Source organism: Salminus brasiliensis, chromosome 25 (assembly GCF_030463535.1).
Source record: "Salminus brasiliensis chromosome 25, fSalBra1.hap2, whole genome shotgun sequence".
Lineage (NCBI taxonomy): Eukaryota > Metazoa > Chordata > Actinopteri > Characiformes > Bryconidae > Salminus > Salminus brasiliensis.
In genome coordinates, this window is record NC_132902.1 from 23869868 (window position 1) to 23883273 (window position 13406).

A 13406-nucleotide genomic window follows, 5' to 3' on the forward strand; every position below is an offset into this window, starting at 1 on the left:
ACACTCCAGATAAACGCCTCACCTTCTTCTATGGGATGTGTTGTTTATTTTTTTATGCAAATTAATGAAGAAACTGAGTTTTTTTCCAGCATGACGTCAGTCAACAGGACTAATTAGGCTCTCTATGCAATAAAACAAGCCCTTTTTCAGCACTTCTGTACTGACAATATCAGTGATATGCTCAGAAAATGATATCAAACTCTAGAGTATCGCGATACTGAGAACATACTAGTATCGCCCAGCCTTCCCATACAATATCCACTACAGCAGGCGGCTTTAACATCGTTTTTAGAGCACTTCTCAAACTCCTGTGGAGATAAACACGACTAATCACAACTATCACTAACTATCACAAACTATCACAAATAGATGTTTAACGAGTCAGTAAAGTTTACTTCACATCTACAACCACACAGTTGGCTGTTCTCATATTTACACTGTATATATATATGACACTGCGTCCCAAACGAGGACCATATCCCCTGTAATGGGACGTGCTGTTTATTATCTCATGCACTTTAATGAATAAACTTTAGTTGTTTTCAGCATTAACTCTTTTAACTGAACTAATAATTACTTTAATTATGTGGTTTATTGTGGGGTTTATTTGACAGCTACAACAAAACAGTGGGTTATTCCTCATATTTATGCAAATAACGCCTCACCTTCTTCTATGGGACGTGTTGTTTATTTTTTTATGCAAATTGATGAATAAACTGAGTTGTTTTCAGCCTTTTTCAGCACTTCTGTACTGACAATATCAGTGATATGCTCAGAAAATGATATAATAATTAATGATAATTAATGATAATGAGAACATACTAGTATCGCCCAGCCTTCCCATTCAATATCCACTACAGCAGGCGGCTTTAACATCGTTTTAAATCACTCCTGCAAAAAAACAACAACCAAACAAGCAGACTGTGGAGGTTTAGGTTTCTGCCGTGACAACATCCCCGATACGCACAGAAAGCATATCGACACCGGGCTGATCGTGATGAAGATGCCCTCTCGTCTTCTCGCCCAGCCCTACCGCAGAGGGCACACCGCGGGGGCTGTGTGCACTTTAAGGCACTTCCTAAACTCCTGGGAGGGTAAAAACACGCTGAGACCGGCGCGGTTAGGGGTCCAACGACCCGGGTGAGAAGTTTAAAGCTGCTTTATCGTGAAATATATCCGTAATGTGACAGAATGTGACAGTAAGCTGGAGGCGAACTCGGAGTTAGGTGGGTCAGGGGCTCGTGCTCCTCTTATTTACGCAAATTACGGACATTACGCCCCCAGGTAAACCTCGTATCTTCTGTTATGGGCTGTGTCGCTTGTTATTTGGTGCGAATCGATGTGGAAACTGAGTTGTTTTGGGAAAGGCATGAAATGGAAATCCACTTCCGCACCCGGGCAGGGTGAGAAACAGAAACTCAGCCGGAGTCAGGGGTGCCAACACTTTCTCACGCTCCCCGATTAATCGCAGCTAGCTAAATAAAGGCTGGAACTCACCTTCGGTGTCGCATAAGTAGTATAAGAGCAGAAAGAGTTTAATGAAGGCTGTGTGTGTTAAATCCATAGCGCTGCTTCATCCGTCTGTCTCTCACCCTCTCTCTCTCTCTCTCTCTCTCACTCTATATGCTCAACTTTACGGCAGCTGCTGCTGCTCTGCGGCAACAGAGCCCGTCTCCAAGGGAGTGACGTCAAACGGGCTGGCGTCAGAGAAAGGGGGGGTTAGCCCCGCCCACGTTACACTAACATCAACACACACACTAATAAACACACACACAGTGTGCAATAACACATATAATAATTATTATTATTATTATAATGATTAATAATCATTTATATTGTTTAACAATAAAAACAGAGTTTATTTCCACTAGAAATATCAAATAAACATAAAAAAAATAACTTTTACTTGCAGGACAGACAGTCTTGTGATTAAATTAAATAGTTTGTTTTTTTATGAGTGTAAATAAGCACAAACAATACACCAAAAATTAACTACTTACTGATTTGACATATTTAAAAAAAAAAAAGTGTGGTACGGATAGAGACATGGTGGTTGTTTTTTTAATAAGGCGTGGCCACAAGATACTATATGGAGGCGATATCATACTGAGGCTGTGAAATAAATTTATTGTGGTTCAAGATATAAAACTGTGGCTACAAAATAATATACTGAGGCCAAAAGATAATATATTAAGGCCACAATATAATATGCAGAGGCCATAAGATAATATATTGAGGCCCAATGCAATATACTGAGGTCACAAAATAAGATGTTGAGGCCACAATATAATATGCAGAGGCCATAAGATAATATATTAAGGCCACAATATAATATGCAGAGGCCATAAGATAATATATTGAGGCCACAATATAATATGCAGAGGCCATAAGATAATATATTAAGGCCACAATATAATATGCAGAGGCCATAAGATAATATATTGAGGCCACAATATAATATGCAGAGGCCATAAGATAATATATTAAGGCCACAATATAATATGCAGAGGCCATAAGATAATATATTGAGGCCACAATATAATATGCAGAGGCCATAAGATAATATATTAAGGCCACAATATAATATGCAGAGGCCATAAGATAATATATTGAGGCCCAATGCAATATACTGAGGTCACAAAATAAGATGTTGAGGCCACAGGATAATATATCGAAGCCTCAACATATTATATTGAGGCCACATGATAATATATTGAGGCCCAATGCAATATACGAAGGTCACAAAATAAGATGTTGAGGCCACAAGATAATATTTGGAAGTAACAAAACGTTATATTGAGGCTATTAGATAAATTTGTGGCCTATATATAATAATAATATAATATATTTAGGTCACAGGATAATATATTGAGGCCCAATGCAATATACTGAGGTCACAAAATAAGATGTTGAGGCCACAAGATAATATTTGGAAGTAACAAAATGTTATATTGAGGCTACAAAATAATATTTTGAGGCCATTAGATAAAATTTGTGGCCTACGTATAATAATATAATATATTGAGATCGCAATGTAATATATTGAAGCCACAAGATATTCTATTGAGGTCACAAGATAAGATATTAAGGTCACAAAATAATATATTGAGGCCACATGATAATATATTGAGGCCCAATGCAATATACTAAGGTCACAAAATAAGATGTTGTGGCCACAATATAATATTTGGAAGTAACAAAATGTTATATTGAGGCTACAAAATAATATATTGAGGCTATTAGATATAATTTGTGGCCTATATATAATAATATAATATATTGAGGTCACAAGATAATATATTTAGGCCACAGGATAATATATTGAAGCCTCACCATATTATATTGAGGCCACAAGATAATATATTGAGGCCCAATGCAATATACCAAGGTCACAAAATAAGATGTTGTGGCCACAAGATAATATATTGAGGCCCAATGCAATATACCAAGGTCACAAAATAAGATGTTGTGGCCACAAGATAATATATTGAGGCCCAATGCAATATACCAAGGTCACAAAATAAGATGTTGTGGCCACAAGATAATATATTGAGGCCCAATGCAATATACCAAGGTCACAAAATAAGATGTTGTGGCCACAATATAATATTTGGAAGTAACATATATATTTATATTGTTACAATATAAATAATATATTGAGGCTATTAGATAGAATTTGTGGCCTAAATGCATTGTTTGTCATTAGAATTTTTTTTTATAGTATGTGTGTCCATCTACTATCTTGTGGCCACAACTTATTAACAACATCCTTCATGCTGTAGTCATAGGGGCTGCAAAACTTTCTTATTAATAATCCCTGTTCAACACTTTAAATGTTGCCTTTTTTTACTAATATTACTGTATTAACTATGAAAAACTGTAAAATCTCGCGGATTGGGGGTCGTGGACCCCCTAAACGTCCACTTCACTGGCTCCTATATCGTTTCCCAGGCAAATGTCGCCACCGTGCGGCGATCAGGAGTAACGCACACAAGGCCTGTTTACGTTTACATTAAATTTTGGATTACGTCACATTGTCCCGCGTAACACATCACATTAATAAAGTTCTTGTGAGCAAATGTGCTAATAATTAATAAATCAGTGTTTGAAAAGGGTCATTTTAAATGTTTTACTTAGTCTTTGTGTAAAATATTAATACAAACAAAATGATTGTATACTTTGCAGCGTGAGATAGTCAAATATTAAGTCATATTATGATGGGATATGATATAATGGCATATGAAATAAAGGTTACAAGGTAAAAATAATAATATTTTAACAGCTAATTAATAATAATTATTAATAATAATAATAATAATAGTAATAACAGTACAGCTCCCCTGTGTGTGTGTGTGTAAAATGATGTCATATTGATAATGCACAATGATGTAATAGATCTGAGTGTTATTATTGTTATTGTTGTTGTTGGGTATGATGGAGGGGGGCTCCAGCAGGGGAGGGGCGAGTCCAGGGCGCGGTGACGTCAGACTCGGCGGTGTCATGGCGCGGATGGAGCTGAGCGCGGAGCCGCAGTGCTGAAGCCCGACATGGAGAAAAATGCGAACCTGCACCGGGACTCCGGCGGGAGCTCGGTGTGCGCCACCATCCCGGTGGAGCCTGGGGAGGTCTGGGCGGCTGGAGCGGGTGGAAAGAAGGATCCGTGCGCGGGGGAGAGCGCTAGCTCTGACCCGCAGACGGGGCGAACGGACGGTGGCGGAGTGGCCGCACCAGGCTCACCCAACCTCGGCTTCACGCAGGCCGAGGTCCCGCTGCCTGGAGATGCGCAATCCAGGGAATCCGGGGAATCCGGGGAAGCGTGCAGCAACGGGCCGGGGTGCGAGGCAGCCGGGGCTCCTGCAGGACAAATCCAGGTCCCTCCTGCCCAGTCCACACAGTTGGAGTCCAGACAGACCAGAGAGGAGCTTACTGTGCCTACTGTGGGGGTTGGAGACACCCACCCTGATGGGATGGACTCTGGGGGCCAGGGGTCGGTGGACCTCTCTGAGCCGGCCAGTGCTGGTCCTCTGGCCAGTGGGAGCGAACTGTCTCCCAGCCCGGATTCCCTGGACTCCTCCTCCTCCTCCTCGATCCTGAACTCCTGTCCTAGCTCAGAGGTGAATGGGGAAGGCCTGCTGGAGGACAGGGGTCCGGCCTCGGCCCTTGAGGAGGAGAAGAGGGCGGCCTGCTGCAGGGACCGAGGCGCTGGACAGTCCATATACCACATCAAGTGGATCAGGTGGAAAGAGGAGAACACGCCGGTCATCACCCAGAACGAGAACGGGCCCTGTCCTTTGCTGGCCATTATGAATGTCCTTCTGTTGGCCTGGAAGGTAAATTGGGGGTGTGCTGAGTGGGCTTGGGCCGGGCTTGGGCCGGGTATGGGCCCGGTCTTAGCTTGAATTGAGACTAAGTGGTCCGTGCCATCTTCATGGAGAACCGAGTCAACCTCACAAATATTTACATCATCTGACGTCACTTTAGCAATAAAGGTTCTTCAGAAGGTTCTTAGGGTGATTCCGTAGTAGAACCACTGTCGGTTCCTTAAGGAACCGTATATGTGTATATATATGTGTGTGTATAGAGATATATGAGTGTGAAGAACCATCAACATCAACCGAAGGCTCTTTAGACCTTTTAATAGGTTCTTCATCTTTGCAGATCTCTCACACATCTTCTGAAACTACATGGTTCCTCTAAGACCTTTCTAACACGAGAACCATCTGAAAACGTTCCTTTTTAAAGCATATTTATTAATATAAAGGTGACAATTTAATAAAATTCAATATTTAGTGAAATTTGCTTCTTAATTTTGGTGGTGGAGAATATTTTGAGAGTATTTTAGCCATGCAGATTATACGATGCTAATTTGGTGACCATAAGCCTCCATGACCTGTTAGCTACATTAGCCTCGTAGCTGCACTGCAAAACTAAAGAAGCAGACAACTCCGGACAGCCAGAGTGCCGTAGACCCCTGAGTGGTTCGGATGTAAGGAGGAAAGTGCGTACATCTCGTTTTCAGTGAACGTCTCCTTTAACAGCTCAGTGCTGTTGGTGTTGGCACCGTGGCTCCAGCACTGAGCTGACCTGAAGGACCGACCCGAATCTCGGTGAATCAGCCTCTGACACACACAGGACCACACATGTCCAGTGGGGTCCAAACGTCTCGAGACGAGAGCTCTAGAGAACTTGCTTCTGTTAGCATGCTGTTCAGTTTTCTGCACAAATAGTACCAAAAAAAAAACTGTAGAAACCATAAAATTTGATGTAGATTTTAGATTTGTTCATATTGGGTGGTGCGTCCCTGCGTCTGCTTTAAAAACAGTGAGCGCTCGAGCTGCATGGAGTCCACACGCTTGTGTTAAAGCCTCAGGTGGGAAGATCTGACCCTCCTGAGCGTGGCCTGAACTTTGCCAAGGAAATATTGAATATTTATATTATAATATTTATTATAAATATTATAAATATTGAATAATATCAGATATATAGGAGCAGAATATTAAATATTTTCCTTTGTTTTTCCACCTTTAAGTCAAAAAGAAAAATAGGTCTCAGACTTTTGGACCCCACTGAATCTTTTTCACAAATCTTGGAAATCCAATTTAGGCCCTTTAAAAAAAAAAAATCTATTTATTTATTATTATTATTATATATATATTTTTTTTAATAAAGGAGCCTGAAATTAGACGTAAACGTCCACTCCTCTGGTCCGTACGGTGCATATTCAGAAACTAAGCTAAAAAAACAGCCCAAATTGAATTAATTCTCTTTCTGATGTCATAAAAAAGCTAATTTGCATATCCCCACTCACATTTTTCAAAAGTAAGCGCTGTGTTTTTTTTATTATTACTTATTTAATTAATTAATTTAAAATAAAATAAAAAAACATCTATAGTGCTTTTATTTAGGAAAATATGGGCGGGGATATGCAAATTAGCTGTTTTTTATGACATCAGACAGAGAATTAGTAATAATTAATAGAAATAAATAAATAAATTCCACCTTCCTTGATGTAAAGGTTCTCTCTCATACGTCTCTATTATAAAAATGGTTCTTCACGGAACCAGAAGTGGTTCTTTGAGTGATGCTGTAGAAGAACCACTTCCTTTTGGAGGGCCTTTATTTTTAAGAGTGTATTCAGCCCTTATCAGTTTAGCTCCGCCCACTCGTGTTGCAGTTCTGTGAGGATTAGGGGCACAATACTGGACAGCCAATCAGGGCAGAGCTAATTTACATATACACAATATATGTCCAAATGTTTGTGGACAGCTCTTCTAATGAAGGCATTCAGCATTCAGCTACTTTAGGTTGCACCCGTTGCTGCTGACACAGATGTACAGCTTGTCTCCTCCCACATAGAGAAGAAGTACTGCCAATAGAATAGGACTGTCTGGAGCAGATCATCATGACCGTTGGCACCATGTCAGCTAATGCCAGGGGTATAAAGCCCCCCAGCATTGAGGAGCTGTGGAGCAGTGGAACAACTGTGTTCTCTGGAATGATGGTGGTGGAGCTCCATCCAGTACTTTTGGGATGAGTTGGGGATGGTGAGGTCACTAACGCTCTTGTTGCTGAATGCAATCAGATTCTCACTGCAATGCTCCTCCAAAATCTACTAGAGGCCTTCTTCTCTGGACAGTAGAGACAGTTACTCCAGCAAAAGCAGGATCAGCTCATTTTAATACCCTTGATTTCAAAGGAGGCCAAATGAATGAGCAGATGTCCCAATACTTTTGTCCGTATAGTGTGTCTGCGATGAAGGCGCAGTAACAGAAACTGCCTGTTTGATTGGAAGTGCTGGGGGTTGGAAAGTCGTCAATTAAGGCAGTTTTTGGACACAATTAAAACAGGAATTTGATTTTAGGGTCTGGGACCTTTTTAATATTGATTAATTGATTAATAATTTGGTCGTTATTGTCTTTTAAAGGCCTGTGATCCTCAGTTCTCACATGCTCCTTCAGTCTCTTCGATCCCGCCCATCTTTTGCAGTGGTGTTTTAAGACTGGCAGCTTTTCTGGAGTCTGGAAATGCAGTCAGGCCCCAAAACGTCACACGCTCCTGTTTTTTAATCACATTTTTCTCCTGACAAGTTCTGCTCCGGCTAGCCTGCGCCGGCTCTTCTAAAAGATGCCTTTTCCTGTCATGCTAGACTCTTGTTTCCTGTTAAGCAGTCCCTGCACGGTCGCAAACAGGGCCGCATTCTGTATTTCAGCCTCCGACTCATTTGCATCATAAAGATAACGTTTAATTGCTGTGTTTGACGGCTAGCTGGCAGGCCGCAGAGGCTCCGTCTGAGCGCCCGTTCTTTAATCTCCAAAATTAGACTCTGTGTCTCTCGGCCTCACACAACTGCTTTGGAGATCTCACCGCGGCCTGTGGAGATGATTGCCACATTGAGGGCGAGTTTTCAGCTCACTAGCCTGATCGGACCTAGGCTAGTCTGTGCCTGTGGCTTGCCGGAGCTGACACTGCAGTTCCTGGCTTACTGCTGTGAGCGCTACAGGTGCAGCCCTGTCCAGCACCTGTCCAGCACATGTCCAGTACATTTTAGTGGATTTTCTTGATTTGAAGTAACATTATGTAGCATTTTTACCCTAAAATGGCAGCTTCAGAGTCCTGTTTGTGCTCCGTTGACTGCATTTAATGTTGACAAAAGTATTGGGACACCTCCGTATTTATTGTTTCTTCACAAAAAAACAAGGGTATTCTAAAAGTTTATCCTGCTTTTGTTGGAGTAACTGTCTCTACTGTCCAGTGAGGAAGAATTTGTACTGGGTTTTGAAGCTACAAGCATGATGGACCTCTTCCTAAGTACCAATCATCGTTCCAGAGAACACAGCTCTTCCACTGCTCCGCAGCTCAATGCTGGGGGGCTTTACACCCCTCTACTAGCCCACGCCTGGCATTAGCTGGCATGTTATCAATCGGTTCATGTTTATCTGTTTCAGAGAGTCCTATTCTATTGGCAGTACTTCTCTACAGGAAGCTGTCTAGGGAGGTGCAACTTCTGAAAGTAGCTGAATGCATTCGTTAGAAGGAGTGTCCACAAACATTTGGACACATAGTGTAGCATGATGGCATTTTTAACCTGTCCACTCTCTACTAACATAAGACAGCATGCAGGGCCCTGGCATTTCTGTTTAGTGAAGAATTCGACCTGCTAGTGTTCGATCTGTGGTGGCTCAGTGGTTAGAGTGCTGGCTTATTGATCACAGGGTTGTGGGTTCAATACCTGCATCCGCATAAGCTGCCACCGTTGGGGCCTTGAGCAAGGCCCTTAACCCTCTCGGCTCCAGGGGTGGCGTCGCATGACTGACCATAAGCTTGTATACGTGTACGTGGCTCTAGTGAAGGGTATAGTGTCCACATGTTTTTGTCTTATGCAAAAGTTTGGACACCCCTGACAAACAACACATTTTGTTGTGTCATATTTGATTTCATTTTATTTTTTAAAGTATAGTAGGTAAACGAATCCTCTAGATGGAAACAGACTTGAATATAAAGGTTTTTGTCACATTTTTAGGCGAAATTCTTATTTATTTTGTGAATTTAAAATATCGAATATTAGGATCAGATATCGGTCCCGATATTAACAAAATTAGCTGGATCGGGTATCGGATAATTAGGCCGATCCATGGAACCGATCCTTTCACTTTAATTTATTGGTGTGAGACTGAACTAAATGTGCAAATAAATGAATGACAAATGACAATTAAGTACATTTATATCTGTGTTATTTGTTATATTATATAAAGTAATATTTAAGTCAATCCTGATGCCTTAAGTCTCTCCCACATGGTGAGGTATACGGTTTATTAATGCAGCAATGGTATTGGATCAGTATCGGGTATCAACCGTTATGTAAAGTTTAGGTATCGGTATCGTTATCGGAACTGAAAAGGCCAGATCGGTCCATCCCTATCTATATCATAACTGTCTGCCTCATGAACCTTGTTCTCATTTTTGCCAATTTTTACTTTTTGACATTCACAGTGTGAATCTGGCGATAGATTGGTTCCTAAATTGACCATGGGTGCCTACGCTGTTGCACAGGACTGCACATAATGGCTCATGTGGAAATCTCCCTCCGTTCCCCACGTTTCACTGCTAACGTGCTTCCTCTCCTCCTCTTCTTCTTCAGGTCAAGTTGCCACCAATGATGGAGATCATCACAGCGGAGCAGCTGATGGAGTATCTGGGTGAGTCTCTCTCGGGCGGCCCTAATTTGTCAGTATATTGAGTGTATGGAGACGGTAAACAGTAGTTACCACCAACAGTAACGGTCATGGTTATGGCTATCGCAGTCGGATCGCAGGATGCGCAATGTCAAAAATCCGCCCGTTCTCATTTGTCATGACATATCTACCATTATAGGCACATTATATCTGCCCAGTATTGTTTACTTAATTTATATTATTAATATTATGACATATATTGGATATATTATTGGATGAATGACTGGTGGAATCTGGTGCAAATCCCTGTATTTTTAATATTGCGTAACCTCAAACGTATACCTCAAATTCAGGACGGTATTTTTAAGAAAACTACAGCATGTCCGATGTGTCAGATTTCTGTCCTGTGTCTTATCTACTTCATGGCCAGACAAGCTCATTGACCTATGTGCTATACAATAAGGCAGGTTGAGGTGCAACGTGCAGCCCCCAGCCCCCAGTCCCCAGTCCCCTGGACAGTAGAGACTGCAATAAAAGCAGGATAAACGTTTTAATATCCTTGATTTCAGAAGACAAACTGAATGAGCAGGTGTCCCAATACTTTTGTCTAAGTTAAATAATGTCCTATATGTTTTTATGATTACCGATATCATTTTTACTTTTTGACATAATGTGAATCTGGCAGTTGTTATTAACATCGTGTCCAAATTTCATGATGACTGGACCAATAGAAATGCTCCAAAATGACCTGGAATAATGTGTTCTTACATTGACTTCCATTGAAAGTTAAAGCGGTTTTTCCCTTCTCCTGTAAAGTTGGCATTTTGGACCACGACGATTCCCGTATTGACCCTAACTGGCCCTGTATTGCTGGCCGTTCTCCAGTTTACACAAGTGAATGAGATGACAACGTTGCTGACCTTTTCAGATGTTCTGAACTTAAACATCTGTAAGCATGTGGGCTATATTAAACACAGTCAGACACACCGGTTGAAAATGTCTGGATGTTCTAGAAATTGCCTGGAGGTTCTTTCACTAATTGCTAGTTTGTCCCCAGGGCCACAGTTCTGGCTCAAGGCTGTGCGGTTGTCAGTGCTTTTTTTGCGCTCCCTGCTGGGCCCTGTTCTGTATGTTCTGCTGCACAGCTGTACAGCACAGCTCTGCTTCAGCCGAACTGTCTGATGTTAGAAAGGCCCTATCAGCACCTCTGCTGCGGTGGAGGTAGCCGAGAGGCGAGTAGCATACGGCATAAAAATAGATGTAGAGTCTGTGTAGAGGTGGCATATTGGTACGGCTGGACTGTATTAGTCCAACCCTGTACACTATAATCAGCCATAACATTAAAACCACCAGTCTAATAGTGTGTAGATCCCCCTCGTGTCACCAAAACAGCTCTGAATCGTCGAGGCATGGACTCCACAAGACCTCTGAATTGTCCCCTGTGGTATCTGGCACCAAGACATTAGCAGCAGATCATCCTTTAAGTTCTGTAAGTTGTGAGGAGGGACCTTGGGTACCCATGTCTTCTTTAGGTAGGTACTCTTTTGGTAGGTACTGACCACTGCATATCCCAGGAACACCCCACAATACCTGCCTGATGTTTTGGAGATGTTCCCACTGTGACCCACTCGTCTAGCCATTACAAAGTGTCTCAGACTCTCACAATTTTTACTGCTTAATGCATTGCTGGTTCACTTGCCGTCTAATATGTATATTAATTAATGTTATTATCATAACTACATTAGCCTCCAGTGTAAAACTAAAGAACCAGCCTTCAGGCTCCAGCCATGTCTTGGCCGATCGACCAGACCACAGTTTGAGTAAATAGGGGTCCGAACTATCGCATTAAGTGGCCTGTGGTCAGGTGCTGACGGACAGCACCAGATCCGGGGAATGCCCAAGTGTCTTTCCCCCTCGCTCCCCCTAACTCCTTTTTCCACTCTGCCCTGCTGCCCCTATTTTACCCTCGTGGGCCCTGGCCCTGTGCCCAGTGTCGTAACACGGGGCAAGAGGATGAAGGGTGGGTGTCTTATTACAGCGTAGACTCGCATACAAAGCACAGAGAGGGCCTCCAGCGTCACTGTTGCTAAGCCGCCTGATCTATTCTGTTCCCGGCATGGCTCCCTCCGAGTTCCCATTAGGGTACTTAGCGTGCTGTTGCTTAAAGGAATACTCCAGTGCTCTTCAACCCTAGTCTCTGTGTGCTGCGCCTCTAGCATACGGACGATTACCATAGACGGTAAATGAACAGGAAACCCCTGTTATTATAGAAGCCAGTAGGCAGACGCTGAAGTGACTGCTTATTGACCTCCAGCAGTTTAAAAGGACACTTCTGCCGTTTTTCTGCACAATGTTTGTCATCTAGATCTGTAGCATATGGTCGAGTACGGTACCATAGACCCTAAAAGGACAGAAAACCCCTATTATTATAGAAGCCAATGGGCAGCAGCTGCTCATTGACTTCCATAGTAGGCTTGTTTGGAGCTGACTGGTTTTCTGTTCTCGGGGGAGAAGCAGTGGAAGATTATGTTGGGGCTGGGCGATAAGGTAAAAATATTAAACCACTATATTTAAAGACATTTTTATGATGTTTAATATTTATCCTGATGCGTGTGATTGCAGACAAATGCATCAGTAGCAGCAGATTCTTAGAAACTACTGCTGAAATGCTCTCCTATACTGAAAACAGTGATTTTACTTTTTTTTTTTTTTAATTATCCAATTTCATCCAATCAAACCAGACTAATTGATCTCTCTGTAATTAAATTGTTGATCAGTGTTCTTTAAGCACTGACCGTATCCTTGATATACTAAAAACAGCAGAAAATAAATACGATAAAATTCTCTTCATGTTGCCTACCCCATCTGCACTGTCCCATTAAACTAGCGTGGGCTTGTTCTTTCTCAATGACAATAAAGTTAAATTTGATTGGCTGTAATATGAACTGTAATTTGGAAAGCCATTGAAAGGATTGGTACCCAAGCGTATGCCCCAGAGACTATGTTGGACAAGATCGGGGGTCCTATTAAACAGCTGTAATGACGACTTATTGAAAGGCATTGAAAGTATCGGTGATCAGGGGTATGCTACAGAAGCTGATGACTGAGATTATCAGAAAGTCCCTTAAGTGATTGTAATGGAAACAAATAGAAAGGAATTGAAAGTACTGGTAAACCAGCGTACGCCTCAGATGGGGATGACCGAGATAATGTTGGGGCTGTCCTTTTAAAAGT

The 13406-nt window shown here is 41.9% G+C and overlaps 2 protein-coding genes across 2 annotated transcripts in view; one reads left to right on the forward strand and one right to left on the reverse strand.

Moving 5' to 3' along the window:
- The window catches only part of adam10a (ADAM metallopeptidase domain 10a), a 106134-nt gene extending 104505 nt beyond the window's left edge, over positions 1-1629 (reverse strand). Inside the window, exon 1 of the mRNA XM_072671297.1 lies at positions 1498-1629. Coding sequence (XP_072527398.1) covers positions 1498-1564 — 67 coding nt within the window. The 5' untranslated portion in view covers positions 1565-1629. The remainder of the gene's footprint in view (positions 1-1497) is intronic.
- A 2873-nt stretch (positions 1630-4502) lies between these two features.
- LOC140548031 (uncharacterized) lies at positions 4503-12408 on the forward strand. The gene is made up of 3 exons (XM_072671382.1): positions 4503-5330; positions 10139-10196; positions 12389-12408. Exons 1-3 carry the CDS (start codon positions 4548-4550, stop codon positions 12406-12408), a joined length of 861 nt encoding a protein of 286 aa, XP_072527483.1. The 5' UTR covers positions 4503-4547.
- Positions 12409-13406: the final 998 nt, after the last annotated feature.